The 17947-nt window shown below is 42.2% G+C and overlaps 1 protein-coding gene across 10 annotated transcripts in view; it reads right to left on the bottom strand.

The window, feature by feature from the left end:
- SEMA5B (semaphorin 5B) overlaps positions 1-17947 on the bottom strand; it is a 365129-nt gene that overhangs the window by 91138 nt on the left and 256044 nt on the right. For all 10 annotated transcript variants that reach the window (XM_082235162.1, XM_082235160.1, XM_082235159.1 and 7 more), the window contains 3 exons: positions 10404-10466; positions 4283-4381; positions 1382-1595 (listed from right to left, as the gene is read on the bottom strand). In XM_082235162.1, the coding sequence (XP_082091288.1) occupies positions 1382-1595; positions 4283-4381; positions 10404-10466 (376 nt within the window). The remainder of the gene's footprint in view (positions 1-1381; positions 1596-4282; positions 4382-10403; positions 10467-17947) is intronic.

Genomic DNA, 17947 nt, shown 5'->3' on the forward strand with positions numbered 1-17947 from the left:
CTGGGCAGCTCCCAACAGAATAATAATAAAGCGATAAAACATCAAACATGTTTCCCTAAACAGAACTGCCGTCAGATGTTTTCTAAAAGTCAGATAGTTGTCTATTTCCTTGACATCTGATGGGAGGGCATTCCACAGGGCGGGCACCATTACCGAGAAGGCCCTTTGCCTGGTTCTCTGTAGCTTCACTTCTCGCAGTGAGGGAACTGCCAGAAGGTCCTCGGAGCTGGACCTCAGTGTCCGGGCAGAACAATGGGGGTGGAGACGCTCCTTCAGGTATACTGGGCCATTTAGGGCTTTAAAGCTCAGCACCAACACTTTGAATTGCGCTCGGAAACGTACTGTTTAGCAGTGAGATTTATGCAAGGGTTATTGTCTGGGACTTGCTTTCAAGTAGATTCTGTTTGTTGCTAGCATGGTAGCCGGAAGGGCTAATCTTGTCTTTCTCATCTGACACAGGTTTTTCCATCTCTTCCTTACACCACTTCTGGCCAGTGTGAGGGGCTGCATTTGGGCAAACGATCAGGGCAAATCCAAACCAGGAATTCTGGTAAGAAATGGTATTCAGCTTCTGGATCTCTGATGCACCTGAAAGCCTCAGTTACAGTAACAGGTAAGAACACCTTTCACCAACTCCCATCTAGTGAGAAGGCTGCAATCTGATCAATTTGATGAGGCCTAGTGATCGCCATTTAACGGGATTGTTTTTATTGCTTATTTTAATTATAGACATTCATATTACAATGTCTAAGTCAAAACAATATATAAATTAATAAAATGTTCCTCCTCCTCTTGTGGCTGCACTACAGTACTCTGCATGGCAGAGGTGGGGAGACTCCAGCCCGTGGGTCAGATTTGACCTGCCAGGCCTCCCCATTTAGCCCATAAGGTCATTTCCCCCAAATCCTGTCCACCTACCACATCCTCTTGCAGTACACATTATGCTATATGTGAAGTCTGGCTTAGGGTAGAAATGCATCTGCTTCTCCTGCAGAAAGCAGGAAACCCCCACACAGAAATGCATCCACTTTCCATTTTAAGTCAAAGTTGCTGAAGTGAGCTTTTGTCAAAGTTCTCAATAGATAAGCATTCACATCCAAAATCCAGTATTCACCAAAATAAACAGAAACACACTACAAACTCATTCATCTGAAGGGGCTGTGGAAGAGCTGGAGGAAGAGGCTGGCTACTTAAAATATTTAGTCTGCCTTATCCCTGTATGAGTTGATAGATAAATATATTGTGGACACCCCCTGAATGTAGATAGCTAAATATTTTAGGTAAATGAATTTTATCTTCATTATGAGATAAGAAAAGAAATGTCACTTCCCAAGACTGCACAGCTGGTCTTAATGATCTCTATTTCCCAGAGTGCTCTTACCATTAAGCCACTTGGAGTTGTATTGTGCTGTTCTAAGAGGTGGGACATTCCCAAGGCTGCGGTAAATAGCAGGATCTCGTCCAGAGAAATCAATGACTGTTGCAGCATACAGTTCTCCCTGCGATGTGATCACTGCTGTTGAGTTGTGCCGGGGGTCATAGGGACAGCGGGCTACCCCATTTATTTTCTCAATGATTTTGCTAAGATTTCCCACCTGTATGTAAAAAGCAATGGAAGAGAAAAGGGTGATGAGAACAGTTTGACAGATAACACAGTTGGCCAAGCAATACTTTCGTGTTTTTGCAACCCCACAGATCCCTTTAGGTTAAATTAGCAAACCTGGATAATGCTAAGTGCACCAAAGGCAAGGTAAAAAATAGCTTTTTCTGAGCTAGCATAGCTAAGCATACCATGCCTGTATTCTTTGCACAGAGGTAAATGCTATCCCTGTGGAACTGGGTGTATTCTTTTCAGAAAACTTAAATCCAACTGAATCTAGGCTTTAGGGAGACTGGGCAGCAAGGGAATTCCTCAGCACCAGAGTAATGCTGGCAGATATCTACTTTATAGCTGACTCTCGTTCCCAAGTGGAAGCTTGCACAGTGATTTGCTGGCCGTGTCAAGTCATCAGAAGCATCTCATCACTATGTTATTGTTACCTTCATAATGCCCTTCCATGTACTCTGCATACTAGTCCTGCTCCTCTAAGTTATAGTGACCTTGGTCCACCGGTTTCAAGGCCCTCTTCACATGATCTGACATGAAGCTCATGCTTTCCTTCGGAAGGTTTTAGATATTTGAGGAAAGACGGGGGGGGGGGCAAGGTAAGTCTCCCTGGTTCCCCAAAAGTGTGAGTTCTCTTGGGTTGCTGAGACTCACAAGAGGGCCTTTGCTGAAGTTCTTAGGAAATGGCCAGATTTGTATGGCAGAAGGCAGTCCTTCAGATTTCCAGGTCCAGAAGCATGAATGGCTTTAGAAGGTCATCACCAGCACTTTGAATTGGACCAGGAAACAAATTAGAAGTCAGTGCCATTGCTTCAATGGGGGAGTTACATTCTCCCAGTATGTGGCTGTTGAATTCTGGACCAAATATAGCTTACAGGCTTACTCTTCATAGGCAGTCTTACACACAGCACATTGCAGGAACCCTGAGGCCTGTGAACATGCAGCCTCCAGAAATGAACATATCTGATGCACTAGTCTGAGCTACATCCAGGATAAAATCCAAACCCATAGCAACCCTTCAACTATAAAACTGCAGTCTTAGTAACTTAATTCCATGCATTACTGCATTTGACCAGCCTTCCATTTTGCTGTTTGCTGTGGTGACTAGCAGGCTTATAAACACAGTGCAATGCTATGTGATCTTCATGCCATCTGCTTCCATCTTAAAATGTTAACTGGCCTTTCAGTGCAGAAGAGAGAAATGCACATGACTGGAGCAAATGGAAAATAGCTGAAAATAGGCAACCACTTTCTTCCATCCTGAAGGCTATCACCTTTTGTGTATAAATTGATAGGTGTGAAAGTGGCACTGTCACCTCAGAACAAAGTCATTTGATTGCATCACCTTCAGTCCTACCATAAATGTATTGTGCCTGCAGACACTTAAAAAAGAGCTATGGTTTAGTAACCAACAACATGCTCTTCAACCAAAAAAACTCAGTCAGAGAGCTTGATAGTATTTCTGCACAAGATGCTTAAGCAATAGCTGTGAGTCAGAACCCAGAGTTCTAGGTTAAATAGTGCATTGTGTATAAAATCTTTTCATCACTGCAGAAACTTTACTGCTCAGTGATAACCTCAACCTACCATAATGTATAATGTCCCCAACATATATTGTTATTTCTCCTTCTCTTCTCTCGTATGCCTACACATCTATCAGAATTTGTTTAGAACAAGTGGAAGCTGCAGTGAAATGCTGCAGCAGGGAATGCTCCTTTTAACAGTCAGCCACACTCTCCTCCATCATACCTCATTCTATTCCTTTCACTTGGTTCTTCCTTCCTTCCACCTTCCTAGCCAAGAGTAAGTCACCTTTCAGACCTGACTGTGTATACTCACTTCTCACTTGGCTGTTTTAGGAGTCCCCCCGCTTTAGTCCCACCCCACCACCCCAGAAGATTACTTAGGGATATTATCAAGAAGAATAAAATTCCTAAGCCAAAATGAAGGAGTAAGAGGAGCCAAAGGAGAATGTAACATGTTTTGGTGAGGAAGGAACAAACAACTGAAGAGGGGCCAGCAGCCTATTTCCTGTAACAGCTACTCCTTCCTTTGTCCACTAGAGGCGCAGGTAAGCACAACCCAGTGATGCTACACAGGCAAGTAAAACTGAGGCCTTTACATTTCCCATCTCATTTACCTACTGTCAGGGGACTGCCATTGGAACAGGGGAGGGAGGCAGGGGGACCGTTGGGATACAGAGAGCCTCCGAAACTCCTGAGGAGCAGTTCCTCTTCCAGCGGTGGGGAAAGCCACACCTCCAGTGGAGAAGAGAGGGAAGGGGCCAGCCAAGCGAGGAAAGGGCTCAAGGATGCTGCTGAGAGTCCCAGCGCCTCACCTCACCAGGCTGGCCAGGAGGGACACACGCCACTTCTATCGCCCAGCTTGCGCAGAGAGGTGAAACGCAAGGAGGAGGGGAGGAGGCTTGGGGTGCCAAAGTTCTTATGTTGGGGGAGAAGCCGGAAGGGGCCACTCCCAGATTCTGCAAGTGACTAAGATGGACATGAACTTTGTAGATCTGCACTGTAAATAGTTTGCACAATAAAACCTGTAAAAGACAGGTCGGAGTCCTGCCTGGTTACTCACAAGCAACCACCATCAGCATCTGACAACCTACAGTCATTCTTTTTCATCCTGCTCTCTGATTCATCCTTAAAGAGAAGAGGCACAACTTACCTGTCTGCTGGAACACACTGGTGAAAAAGCATTGGTACCACAAGTGAAAACTTTCTTTCCATACACAATCAGGACACGAACATAGTTCTGACATTCCTCCTGAAACGAAAAACAGAAAAACACATTTCCAAGAAAGAGTAACAGCCTGTGCTTAATATGAGTGAACACTCCCCAGGGCTTAGTCCAGACTCTGTTTCTGATGTCATGCTTTAGTCCTGGAAAATGTGACTTGGAAATAAAGACTAGTGTGTCTCTGAGCACATGTCAAGTCCATTTCACTGATATAACTAAGCTTCACAGAGGATAATTTCCAGAGAGACTGGCCTTGTTGAAATTAAAACATCAAGTCCCTATGTTCATAAATCTGCTCTTAATGTGATCAGGGAACATTATATTCAAGAATGATGTGCCTAGTGTCATGTATGTGACTTCCCTCAGTCAAGCCTTATGCTGGTAGTGACTACCAAAAAGCAGAAGATAGCCAAAACTTTAAGCATCTGCTTTAATGGAAAGCACAGCCCTTTCAAAAGTCTTATAATCCCAAAGGTACAAGGAGCACAAAACAGGTGTGAAATTACAGTTACTGACAACTATTTTTGGTGAGGATGTAAAAAGCTTACCTAACAAGGCTAAGATAATCAACCATTTGACAATGAAGTTGTACAATGAGTAGCGGGGTTAAGTTAAGACCATAATAAAATAAATGGAGCCCTGATGATCAGGCAAAAAGCTCATCCTGTTCTCACAGTAGCCAACCAGATGCCTATGTAAAGCCAACAAGTAGGACCCACACTGCAATGGCACTTTCCTCACCTGTCCTTCCCAGGACCTAGTTTTCAGAGGCACACTGCTTCCAATAGTGAAGGCAGAATATGGCCATGATGGTTTGCAGCCATCAATAGCCTTTCCTCCATGAATTTGTCAAATCTTCTTTTAAAGGATTAAAATTGGAAAGAGTCAGGTTGCAGTGAATGTAAACATAATACAAGAAGTCTTTGCTGAAGCGTTTGTTATAATTCAGCACTAAGCAATCTGGAAAATGAACCTTCATAAAACTAACAATCCATGTGTAATATATTCTATAAAATGTAATTAGATTACTGGCAAACTGGGGTGGGAGACAACATATGACTCAATCACCTGGAAAAAAAATATTCAGTATATTTCGCTCATAATGATCAATACCTTTGTCTGATTGTCACTTTCACCATTTGGAAACTGGAACTTAATATATCGGCTAAATTCAAGCAACATGGACACAAAACTATGGTGATGCTTAGTCCACTGCAGAATGGGATGACATTTGTTAAATTACAAGTGGGGCTGCTCCCACTGCCTACATAAAAGGCAAGAGAGAAGCACTGTTTCCCAACCAGCCCATAAACAGCAATAGAGCCATACAGTGACTTTGGTATGGATATTACTCTCCCCAATACATAAGAGTTAGATAGCTTGAGAAAAAACTATGCCTTTTCCTCCTTCCCCTAGAGAAGTGATGGCCAGACTTGGCCCTCCAGCTGTTTGGGGACTACAACTACCATCATCCCTAGCTAGCAGGACCAGTGGTCAGGGAAGATGGGGCACCTACCATAAGAGGCTACAGTATTTTGGGTTACAGTTCTAATTTTAAAAATTCATTCTCTGATGTACTGCAGCTTGGACAAAACTATTATAAATTGGAAGCACCAGCCTCTTTCCTCTTGAGCAAAAACTTTATTTCTACATCCCATGTCACAAGCCTGCCTGGTGGCAAACATTTCCTGGGAGATGTTGTTTCTGCATATCAGGAATGCAAAAGCACTCCAAATCACCTTGGTGGGAAAGAAAGATCCCACTCTTTCATTTGTGATATGGAAACCAACTCATTGAAAGGCTATCCATAACAAATGGCATCATAGCGTTGCCTATGTACAAGGCACCATACGTGCTTGGTGTTTGGGGATGTATTTATCAAGGATATGGAGAGACTCTATTGTGCAGATAGCGGGATCTGAACCACCAGAGCTGGCCGAGGGAGCATTCAGAATGAGCATGTCAAGACCGCAATGTTCCTTGGAGATGCTTCACATGCCTCACTTTTCAATTCCATTATGTCTTGATCAGATATACAGGGATCAGATTTGAAATACCTCTCAGCCTGGAAGCAAGACTTCAGCTGTGGTGATTCAGCTCATAATCTTCCAGAAATAGATAAACTGTGGGTTATTGTACATTGGCCTATCAGATGGAGCCTTAAGAAACAAAGGCTCTGAGCTGAATTCTGTGATCTCACCCTTCTGGCTCTCCCCCAGCTACATTGTAAGAGAGTAAACTTATCAACTCGGCCAAGAAAGGTTTAGCATGGCCCCTTTCCCTGATGTGTTTGTATACTACCTACAGAGAGCTTTTTATACAGAGGTAAGCAATAATAAAACCACAGTTCACCTCCACCTGTATTCTGAAATGTCACAATGTATAATTTTACCACCTCAGTCTACCAGCTTATTCTGCATTAACAGCACTGTTTGCTGTAGAAAATACATTTACCCATGCTGGGCAACACATATCGCATTTGAATCATGTGGCCTGCCTCTATGCATGGCAGGAATCTAAGGCATAAGTGCAGAATGCGCTGGCGGTCAGATGCTTGCAAATGAAATCCAGTTAAATTGGTATCTGGCACCTGATTCAAAGGCAAATCTGCCTGCATATAAGTCAACAGAACAGGTAAAGTTTCATTTACACACTTACTATAACTTTTAAATCTGGTCTTGTCAAATATTTTCAGTCTTTGTAGGTTTCCTTCAGGCAAAAAGCTCAGAAGAAGCATTTTTGGCTGAATTACACATGCAGAAGCAGGATTTATGATGATTTTGCTTGGTCCACTTCACCAAAGGAAAGCACAACACATCCCAAAACTAAGCAGTAAGGAAAGGGATGTGTTCAAAGACTTATTTTGAGTCAAACCATAGCTTCAAGGTTTCTAGAGCCTAAAATCTGATTTTTGCATCTCAAGATTCTTACATTTAAATCAGGGGTCAGCAAACGTTTTCAGTCATGGGCCGGCAGTGGCGTAGCGTGGGGGGTGCAGGGGGGGCCGGCCGCACCGGGCGCAACATCTGGGGGTTAGGGTTAGGGGGCGCAAATCCACGGGTTAGGGGGCGCAAATCCACGGGTTAGGGGGTGCAAATTACTTGCCTTGCCCCGGGTGCTGACAACCCACGCTACGCCACTGTGGGCCGGTCCACTGCCCCTCAGACCATGTGGTAGGCAGGACTATATTTTGAAGGGTAAAAAAGGATGAATTCCTATGCCCCACAAATAACCCAGAGATGCATTTTAAATAAAAGGACACATTCTACTCATGTAAAAACACCAGGCAGGCCCCACAAATAACCCAGAGATGCGTTTTAAATAAAAGGACACATTCTACTCATGTAAAAACACACTGATTCCCGGACTGTCAGCGGGCCAGATTTAGAAGGCGATTGGGTCTGATCCAGGCCCCGGGCTTTGGTTTGCTACCCATGATTTAAATGAACCCCCTAGAACTTAATGGGGTACATTTAGTAAACTATTAAATAAATTCCAATATATATACTTAATTAACATTTACAAAATTTCTCCTTCTTGTCCTACAGATGTATATTTCAACTAATAACTGTGCTTGATATAAAAAGAAAACTTGGTTCACAGGAGCACAGGAAGCTATTTCAAACGAGACCATATCAAGCCCACAATCCATCTACCTCTACTCCCATCACCATTGGGCTAGGCTGGCTAGAGCTGATGGGACTTGAAGTTCAGCAGCATCTAGAGAGCCACAGGTTTCCTATCCTTGGTCTGTACGCTCCTTTCATTTATTAGCTTCACTATTATCACAAAATAAATGTTTTTAAAAGCACTCAATAGCTCATGGCAAAATATATCCTAGAGAAATGGCAACGAATTATGACCCCTTAACCTGAGGTTTTTGGCCGACAATCCAGTGCAGGCAGCATTTGCGTTAGCTGTTCATATGGGACCAAAGATACAAAAAAAAAAACTCAGCAGGAAATACATGGCAGGAGAAAGAAAGGTCCCCTGCGACTGCGTAAAAGCCAACCGGGAAAACAGGACCTGAAACATATAAAGGCAGTCACCTCCTAACATGCCAGGAAATTATTTCCAATGGGCTTTCTGCAACAAGCATTTTGTTACCAGACAGCTAGAGTCCATGGTTTTCCAATAGCATCATAAGAAAGCAACCTGGTTACAGACTGTATTTGGAAGTCTGGTGACTGGGGCGGAAGGAAAAGCAAAGAAAAAAGAAAAAGAGAAAAAGAAAAAGAAAAAGAGAAAAAGAAAGCTCTGCTCCAGCCTGCCTTTTCAAAGAAATTTCATTCAGGACTGCAGGGAGACGATTGTAATGTGTTTGCTGCCGTCTGTCCTAATTTTCTTTGAACACCTTGCAGGCTGCAAAACACTGTTATTAACACGCTCTCAGATATTTATATTTATTTCTTTAGACAAACAATTTCATTAATCAGTTTTGCCCAGCATCCCAGCCAAGCTGTCTTCTCCTGGCGTGCAGAAGATACCAAACAGGATTTACTAATGATTTTCTGTCTCTTGTTTGTTTTTAATGTCTGCAAGATTCTTTATTGCCAAGACTTACAAACCATTTTTACGGAAGACAGAGAGGACTTGTACTGCATTCCGCAGGGAAAGAATGAAGGAAATAAGCTCAACCATTTGGAAAAGGTACGGCATTGTCCTTTCTGTCTAGGGCAATTTTTTTGTCAAGCTATGTCCTGGGGAACCTTCCCAAGCCAAGAAAACAAATGAAATCTCCATGTGTAACTAAGACAAAGCAAACATACAGAGGCTTACACAGCTCACTTGCATAACCAGGGCTGGGACTATCCAAATCAGTAGGAAAGGGACTCAGCAGGATAACACTAACATCAGCATTGGAAAGGCTATCTAAACACATGGAAGGTGGCAGGTGCAGTCTGGAAAAGGACTGGGACAGGTAGGGTTAGTGGAGTGTTGCACAAGAGAGCTTAAAGCAAAAGATGCAGTTCAAAAGGTTAGTTACATCCTGGCTGGACTACTGTAACATGCCCCACATAGGGCTGCCTTTGAAAAGTGTTCAGAAGCTTCAGATGGCCCAAAATGCTGCACTCAGACAGCTGACTGGGGCTCACGGCAGGAAGCATGTCACTCCCCTGTTAAAACAGTTTCACTGGCTATTGGTTTGCTTCTAGCCATAATTCAAAGTGCTGGTTATGACCTATAAAGCCCTGTATGGCTTGGGCCCAGGCTACCTGAAAGATAATAAAGTTCCTATACAAAGCTGCCTAGGTCAGCTAGGCGTTTATGTGAATCCCCTTAACACATTTCTAATTAGGACCTAGTTACTGTGGGTAGCATAGTTGGAATAGGACCTAATTCACCAAGCAACCTCTGAGCTAGAAGATATTGGCAGGACCAAGCAGGAGAAGATATTGGGTGGATAATGCCTGTAGGCTGCCACTTAAGCATCTCAGACTGTGTTCCCATTTCCAGGTAAAAATGCAGTTAACACACTCTTTTACTCAACTCAGATCCAAGCCGGATTGGGTGGGGGAAATGCATCAAAACATAGTATTTCATAAGATTTGGCTGGATAGATAGGGATCGTGGCTGACATTGTGTGAGCAGTGCTCCCAAACCAGTGGTGGAAGTACCATAGATGCAGAGTGAGCTGGAGCATGGGCACAGCTTTAGATACAGAAAGGTGCTCTTCCGCAGTTACAGTAAAAACAAAGAAGGCTCATGTTGCTGAGCTCCAGACATCTGATGCTGAACACTGTAAGAAATTCTGGCTTTAGCATCATCTATTCTGCAGTAAACCACACTCCTAGCCTGACACCATTCTGTTCCATGACCTGCAACAAATTGTACCACCTCCAGAAGTAAACAATCTTAAATTCTCATGGAATAATTGTACTGTGGGTCATAAGGAACTACCAGCGTTTTATATATACGTATTTCACATATGTTATGGTAGCATCATATCAGACTTCTGACATCAGATGTTTTGTTGTGAACATTCCCAAGTGGTATAAAAATCAGTTAACTATGGCTGTATGCAGGGGGAGGTAGGTGGTGAACATACCTCAGTTTTTCCTTTACTCTGACATGATCTCCTGGTGTCTTCATCTGAACCCCATTCTGTCGCCTGGGGAACCAAAACAGAGAAAAGTTATATAACGGTACCATGCACTATTGTTTTGTTTTTTTGGGCCAGCCCTCATTTGAAGACACAGGGGAATATCTAAAAGTGAGCTACACCAGCCAATTTACAGCAGCAGACATTGTGGTAGATTCTCTTTTTTGCATCACTCTTACAGAGTGCAAAGAAGAAGCAATCAATAAAGGAGATAAACCCTCTAGGGGCCGAGGCATAAATCATACGAACATCGGAAAGAATGGTTTCTACATGTTCATATAAATGCAACAACACTTTATAATTCAGCCTTAACTAGCTCAAACTTTAGCTCAAACTTTTCCAAAGGACTTCATTTATATGAAAATCCCAAGAATGGAGAATGTTCTGAAATCTCAACACATTTCCATCAGTCATGCTGCATTTATCATAGCGTTGTGTGTGCTTTGCCTTTGACTTCAGTGGTTTTGGGTGCCCAGGGCCAAGCCTAGAGCTAAGAAATCCATGATCAAGGTCTTCCATGTTTGTATTTGAAATTAATAACAGATGCAGGAGTTGAAGAGGGGAATTTAGTCCCTTCTCCCTGTATGACCTCCCTGATTAAAATCAACCACCCCCAAAGTTCCTCTTTGTCTTGAGTGAAAAACTTCCAAGTACCCACCTAGTACCTCTAGGTATCTTCCATGGGGCAAAAAACCAAAACAAACAAACAAACAAACACTGGTAGTGGGTTGTTGTTGTTGTTTTGTATAGTTTCAAACAGGAAAATAGTTCACAGAGAAAGGATTAAACCCCACAGAGTTCCCCAGCCACTACTAATTTTTATTTAAAAATGCATGAGATCCTGGATTAAGGCTCCCTCCTACATCTCATTTGTTTTGTCCCTCAGACAAATATATACCTCCAGTTTAGTTCTGTGCTCACATTCAGTTATGACCAAAGTAGCTGTGGCTGAGTTCTAGCACTGGCCACTTATAAGTAAGTGGGGAGCTGTGGCTCGCTAACACTCTCCAACAATTTGACCAGTTCATAGAAAACAAACACATACTTTATCCAACACAGTGGACAGCACATGACATGGAGAAGCATGAAAAGTTCAGTGGGTGGCTGAGATCATTACAGAGAATCACCATATCAATCACTAATCTTTAGGAGCTCACTTATACCTTCCTCTACTCTCCTTAACATTATAGTCTGAAGCTCTCATTAGGCTTTTCTCTCCTGTTACCTTTCCAGTTCCAATTTTACAGGGCGACTTATTTTAAATGTATTATGACCTAAACTATTTCACTTATTGAATTTGTATTCTATTTCTCTCCCAGAGAGCCCAGGATGGTATATAAGGCGATCATCCCATCTGGAACAAAAGCAAATAAATCTCCATGCAGTAGCTTAGGCTGAGAAAAAGTGCCATAATGAATAACACCTAATGAAGTTAATGGCTAAGCAGATATTTGAATCCAGCCATCATAACATAGCAGAGATAGTCACCTCCTGCTCTTATTTACATATTTACCTTGAAAATAATAAACTGCAGAGAAACCCAACATGCAGGGTATAAGCTTGTTCTTACTATGATTGAGCATCAGTCTAGAATCAGGGGAGCTGTACCTAAGCCAAGAATTGGTTAAGTAACCATCTTTTCATTTGAACCAATAACACAATGCTGAACTGAAGAATAATCTCAAAGTGTGCTGGGGAGAATTATCTGCTGCTTCACATTCTGGAATTGAACCTAGCCTCCCACCATTTTAAACTAGGGAAAAATAAATGAATGTTTCTTATAAGCCTCCTTTGCGCATGTTTGTCTCCATTTATAATTTGCGGAGTTTATAGCTAACTGAGGATTGATATAAGAAGCAGGCAAGATGGGAATGGCCATAAGAGAGACTCAAGCTGCAGGAATGGGGGGTAGATAAGGTTGTCTGAAGGTGGGTGGCATGTGGGTGCAGGCATATGTGACTGCACAAGTGAGATTAGGAACAGACTTTGCAGGGCAAATGTTCACATTGGGAGTGTTACACTACGGTAGTCATATTACTTAACTTCCATTTCGTCTGGCTGTAAATCTTAATTTTTATGGCAGTTTACTCTTTCCATTAAACAAGATACTATAAGCAAAAAGGGGAATATTAAATAGAGGTATTATTTTCTGGTGGTTTGATGTTTCCTGTTTCTTTTCTTCTTTTATATTGAGCTTTGGGTGTAAATTATGCAAACTGAGATTTTCTGTAAAGTTAAGCAAAATGAGAGTTTATGACAAGTTAACTCTGTTAATACTCTTTGTACAGTATGTCAAAATGACATTTCATAAATAAGGAGTTTGAATACCCAAATAATGAAGTCTCAATGACTTACAGGACTTCGCTATTCTGTAAGAATTTACATTGAAAGCACAACATAATTACAGTGAACAAACAGGCACGCTTAAACAAATTTATTTTGAAAAGCCACTTAAACTGCCCTGTGAACCTAACAAGCCATTCTCCCCTGAAATATTATTATCTGCCATTAGCACAAACTGGGCCATTGGCCGCATCTAATAACAATTTGGGGTTTGGACCTGTGTTTTAGAAAACACATTCTTATTCTTTCCCCTCCTCCCTTTCTTTCTTTTTTAATGAAAGCAGAACCTAGGCCCAGTCTCATGATGTTACACCATAGCTCAGTGTTTTGTTTGAGCACACCCAATCATTTCATTCTAGAAATAAAATTTCCCTAAACTTAAAAACAGGACAAAAACCCATCTCATGTCATATTGAGGAGAACAAATGTTCCACCTCACCATATTCCACCCCCATACATATAACTAAAGCAGAAAGAAGATTAAATACTAAAGTTTTTCACATAGTCATATCTGTTGCCAGAAAGATGCAATGTTTTCTAACCTCACATCAATTTTTGACAAGCTAAAAGGAAAAACAAAACCCACTTTAACAACCTCCAGACATGAGATGGCTTCTCTTCCCATTTCAGAAACACCCAGATACATTCTCCATTACTAGCCGAGTTTAGCTTGACAACACTTGACAGGACAAAATGAAACAAGATTTTATGTTATTGTTTTTACTTTCAGCAACCAATACAACTCAGAAGGTAAATACTCTGGCCTCTCTGGGAACTGTACTGATGGAAGTTAGTGGACTCTGTAGAATATATAAGTATACACACAAACACCTAAGTTCATATCAAAGAATGGCATTCCCATGGCTGTGTGAGAGCAACACTGTCCTTAAATTCGTCTAACCTTAGCAAGTAGCACAGCGAGATCTGTTGATAATAGAAACCATTGACAACAGAGAAAATTATGGGAACATGTTGCTGGTGACTGCTCCATTAGTCAATTCAACTTTAATTATAGTCAAGGGGGCAATTAAGCAGAAAGGAAGGGCAAGCTATGTTTTACTAGGCCTCTGAATATGCCTGGGGTATGTTGAGAGGGAAACGGACAAAGACTAAGAAACCCTGGTACTCTAGAGGAAAATTAATGCTGCCGGCAAAACGGCCTGATGAATCTTGCCCCTAATAATGATCTAACACACACTGACACAATTCCTCAGATCTCTTTCTCCACAACGTACTAGTATGGCACTCAAACTTCCTCCCTTTCCTTCAAAAGTCACCTCCTATCTACATTTCCTTCATGAAAAACATTAATCTCCCTTCATTAACTGTTCTCCTTTGGCTGCCATCTTTCCTCTCCCAGTTTTAGTACCTTTCTTTATGTTCCTCCAAGAAGACAGCTTGACACTGCTGTACTTCTTTATGGGCTCCTGCAGATCCAGTGAACCTTTACATCACAATTGTGTAATAAAGCTTTTGACAACCTCATTTTCCAACCCTTTCGACGCACTGAAAGTTCTCGTTAGGTCCCCTCAAGAATCTTAGCTTGAAAGACACGCTTCAACCAGCCTTTTATGTCAGCAGAAATCATTTTATAAAATGTGACGACACTATTAGCACCACTATCACTTAATGTTTGCTTATTTAATGCCAACTGCATGGTAAATTGAAAACCTCATGAACAGGAACTATGACACTCCTTTTATGTACAGTGTCTCAAGTACAACAGATAAGACGAAAGAGACAGAGTGATCTTAATAAAGGAGTACTGATGTTCCAGGAGAAGGCTGATGAAATACATCCAAGAACATAGAAAAATTTAATGGCAAAGTTACATACAGAGCTAGTCAGTGTACTTTAAATGCTGGAATGCAAGAAAATGCAAAATCGAGCACACTTGCCCCTACAACACCAGTACTCTTGTGGTGGTACCTGTGAAAAGGGGATGTTCTGGGGGGTGGATCACCATACAGTGACAGATCCCCTCCCATCAGTCCTGATATTTTTTCCCCAGAAAAGAAAACATCAGCCCTAAAAAGGAGGTGAAAATGGAGTGGGGAAAGTCCACCCTACCTTCCACTCCACTGGTGCCCAGGTATTTGTTGGATCTTCCACATGGGATAAACCCTCTTCCCTTTCTCCCCCACCCCACCCATTTTCAATTGCTCTGCTAGCTCAGTACTGCGGCATGAAGCAATGAAAGGAATAACACAATATATGTGACAATTGAATGCAAATATTTATTTGAAATATTTATCACTAGCCTATTAGCCAAAGTTCTCAAGGCAACTGGCAATATATTTAAAATAAAACAAACCAGACAATTGTGATGCAAACATGCGCAGGATTATGGAGAAAGCTAGAGTGTTCCAGAAAAAACATCTACTTCTGCTTCATTGACTATGCAAAAGTTTTTGACTTTGTCGACCACGGCAAACTACAGCAAATTCTTAAAGAAATGGGAGTGCCTGATCACCTCATCTGTCTCCTGAGAAATCTCTGTGGGACAAGAAGCTACAGTTAGAACTGGATATGGAACAACTGATTGGTTCAAAATTGGGAAAGGAGTACTTCAAGGCTGTATATTGTCTCCCTGCTTATTTAACTTATATGCAGAATTCATCATGCGAAAGGCTGGGCTGGATGAATCCCAAGCCGGAATTAAGATTAATCGCTGAAGAATTGATGCTTTTGAATTATGGTGCTGGAGGAGACTCTTGAGAGTCCCATGGACTGCAAGAAGATCAAACCTATCCGTTCTTAAGGAAATCAGCCCTGAGTGCTCACCGGAAGGACAGATCTTGAAGCTGAGGCTCCAATACTTTGGCCACCTCATGAGAAGAGAAGACTCCCTGGAAAAGACCCTGATGTTGGGAAAGATGGAGGGCACAAGGAGAAGGGGACGACAGAGGACGAGATGGTTGGACAGTGTTCTCGAAGCTACCAGCATGAGTTTGACCAAACTGCTGGAGGCAGTGGAAGACATGAGTGCCTGGCGTGCTCTGGTCCATGGGGTCACGAAGAGTCGGAGACAACTAAATGACTAAATAACAACAACAACAACAACTCTTCACTTGTGACAGTAGGCACTGGAGGGCTGTGTGGGCCTCAGCCATAGCCCTCACTATGAGTGGGAAGGCAGGCAAGCAAACCAGACAAGCCAACCCTTCCTTCTTCTTAACTTCAACACTGCCACCAAACGAATATATTTCATTTTCCTCAGGCTACACTCACTAAACAGTCTCTATAACTTCCTGTACATTAGCTGGCCCAACATACTCCCTATACTGGCTAAAGCACTTAGGCATGGAGTAAATAACAAGGCCTCAGACCAACTTTTTCCAAGACAAATTACGCTTTTACATAAAGTTTTAGTAAGGCAATAAGATAAACAGTCTGAGAAAATGATTTTACAAGATCAATCCATTGTACAGTTTGAGTAAACAAGCAGATAAATGCTTCCACCTACACCAGTTCGACACAATTTTTCTAACCGAGTCAATACTTATCAATTTGCATCCCTCACTTCAGCTTCTGAGCCCTTCATGGTCCCTTCTTCTAGTTCCTTCTGTCTGCATCTCTTCAAGTATCTGACTCTCAACTATCTGACTTGCCCAATTTTATAGCTTAATTTATATTGAATACATTTTCCTAGGCTGAAACTTTGGCCCTTTAGGGCAGAACTTCCTGAACAAAACATCCCCTTAAACATTCAACCTTTGAACTTCTAACCCTCCTATACAGGAGGACCTTTAAGCGGCGGGGGGGGGGCAATTTTTTAACCAACAACTGCAGTGCCCCATAGGGAGGCTGCATTTGCTCAAGGGGAACCTTCTGGAGTGTGAGGGCAAACCAGTAGTGGATGGGGCCTGAGGCAAAAGTGGGTATAGTAGTGGATGTGATTCTTATCTTTGTACAGTAGGCCACACATAAATCCAAGATTTCTAAACACACACACAGCTTTCCATCCTCCATCCAGGCAAAGAATAGATCACTATCACAGTTCAAGGACACTTTCCAGTCAGACAGCAGCACTCAATAATGCTCTGGAGTGGGACCAGTGCAGGTGCAACTTGGAGAGCAGGGCATGGCCAGGCCCAGATAGAGCTGTCTGAAGGTCCACATTTGGCCCTAGTTCTGTGCCTCCCAACACCCACCTTTAAGAAAAATACAACTATTTTAAAGCCCAAGTTTTACAACTAAAAACCACACTCAAAGTGACTGGAAATCCACAGAGGCAAAGGTGGTAGAAGCCGTCCTCAGATATTACAATGTGTATACTTTAGCTACAATTTATTAAATTAGTATTTTTATGGGAAAATATGCTTCAAAATCTTGATTTTATGTAGTAATTCATGAATCATATGGTCACTGTCAGTCACCAAGCTTTGGATCAACTTCAGACTTATCCATCACTGATGGATAAATGATGTGGCTGCCTCAGCCTTTGTCAGAAGATTTTTTATAGCCTCTTTTTGTCATAATGTCAATAGGATTTTGGGTCACTTCGCCTTATCTGGTGTTTTAAACAAGTTGTCATTAAAGATAGCCTTTATATAGCTATAAGAGTAGAGACAGAGTCCTTGATTCAAATGTCATGGACACCAACTAGCCTACTGAAAAAATGAAGCTTACTGGTACTAGACTGAATTCTTGAAAGCTACAGCTTATATTAATGGATAAGACACAGGGTTGAAGATTCCTGAGGAAGAACTAGCCTGATCCCTTGGCATACCTGATTCTAGTCTTGCCTGGGGGAAAGGACTGGGAGAATAGCGACCTGTATCGGTATCAAGGACCTAAACTCAATACAGTGGTACCTCAGGTTAAGAACTTAATTCGTTCTGGAGATCCGTTCTTAACCTGAAACTGTTCTTAACCTGAAGCACCACTTTAGCTAATGGGGCCTCCCGCTGCCGCTGCGCCACTGCTGCACGATTTCTGTTCTCATCGTGAAGCAAAGTTCTTAACCTGAGGTAATATTTCTGGGTTAGCGGAGTCTGTAACCTGAAGCGTCTGTAACCCGAGGTACCACTGTAAAGCTGAAGTTCCTGAACTTTTGACTATCTTGTCCTTAACTGGGGCTCCCATTTGGGCCTGTTCCCAACAAGACTCATGGATCGTAGGGCCTCCAAGGTGCCCCTCCTGCA

The sequence above is a fragment of the Podarcis vaucheri genome, assembly GCF_965113315.1.
Source record: "Podarcis vaucheri genome assembly, chromosome: 1".
In the NCBI taxonomy this organism is placed as follows: Eukaryota; Metazoa; Chordata; class Lepidosauria; order Squamata; family Lacertidae; genus Podarcis; species Podarcis vaucheri.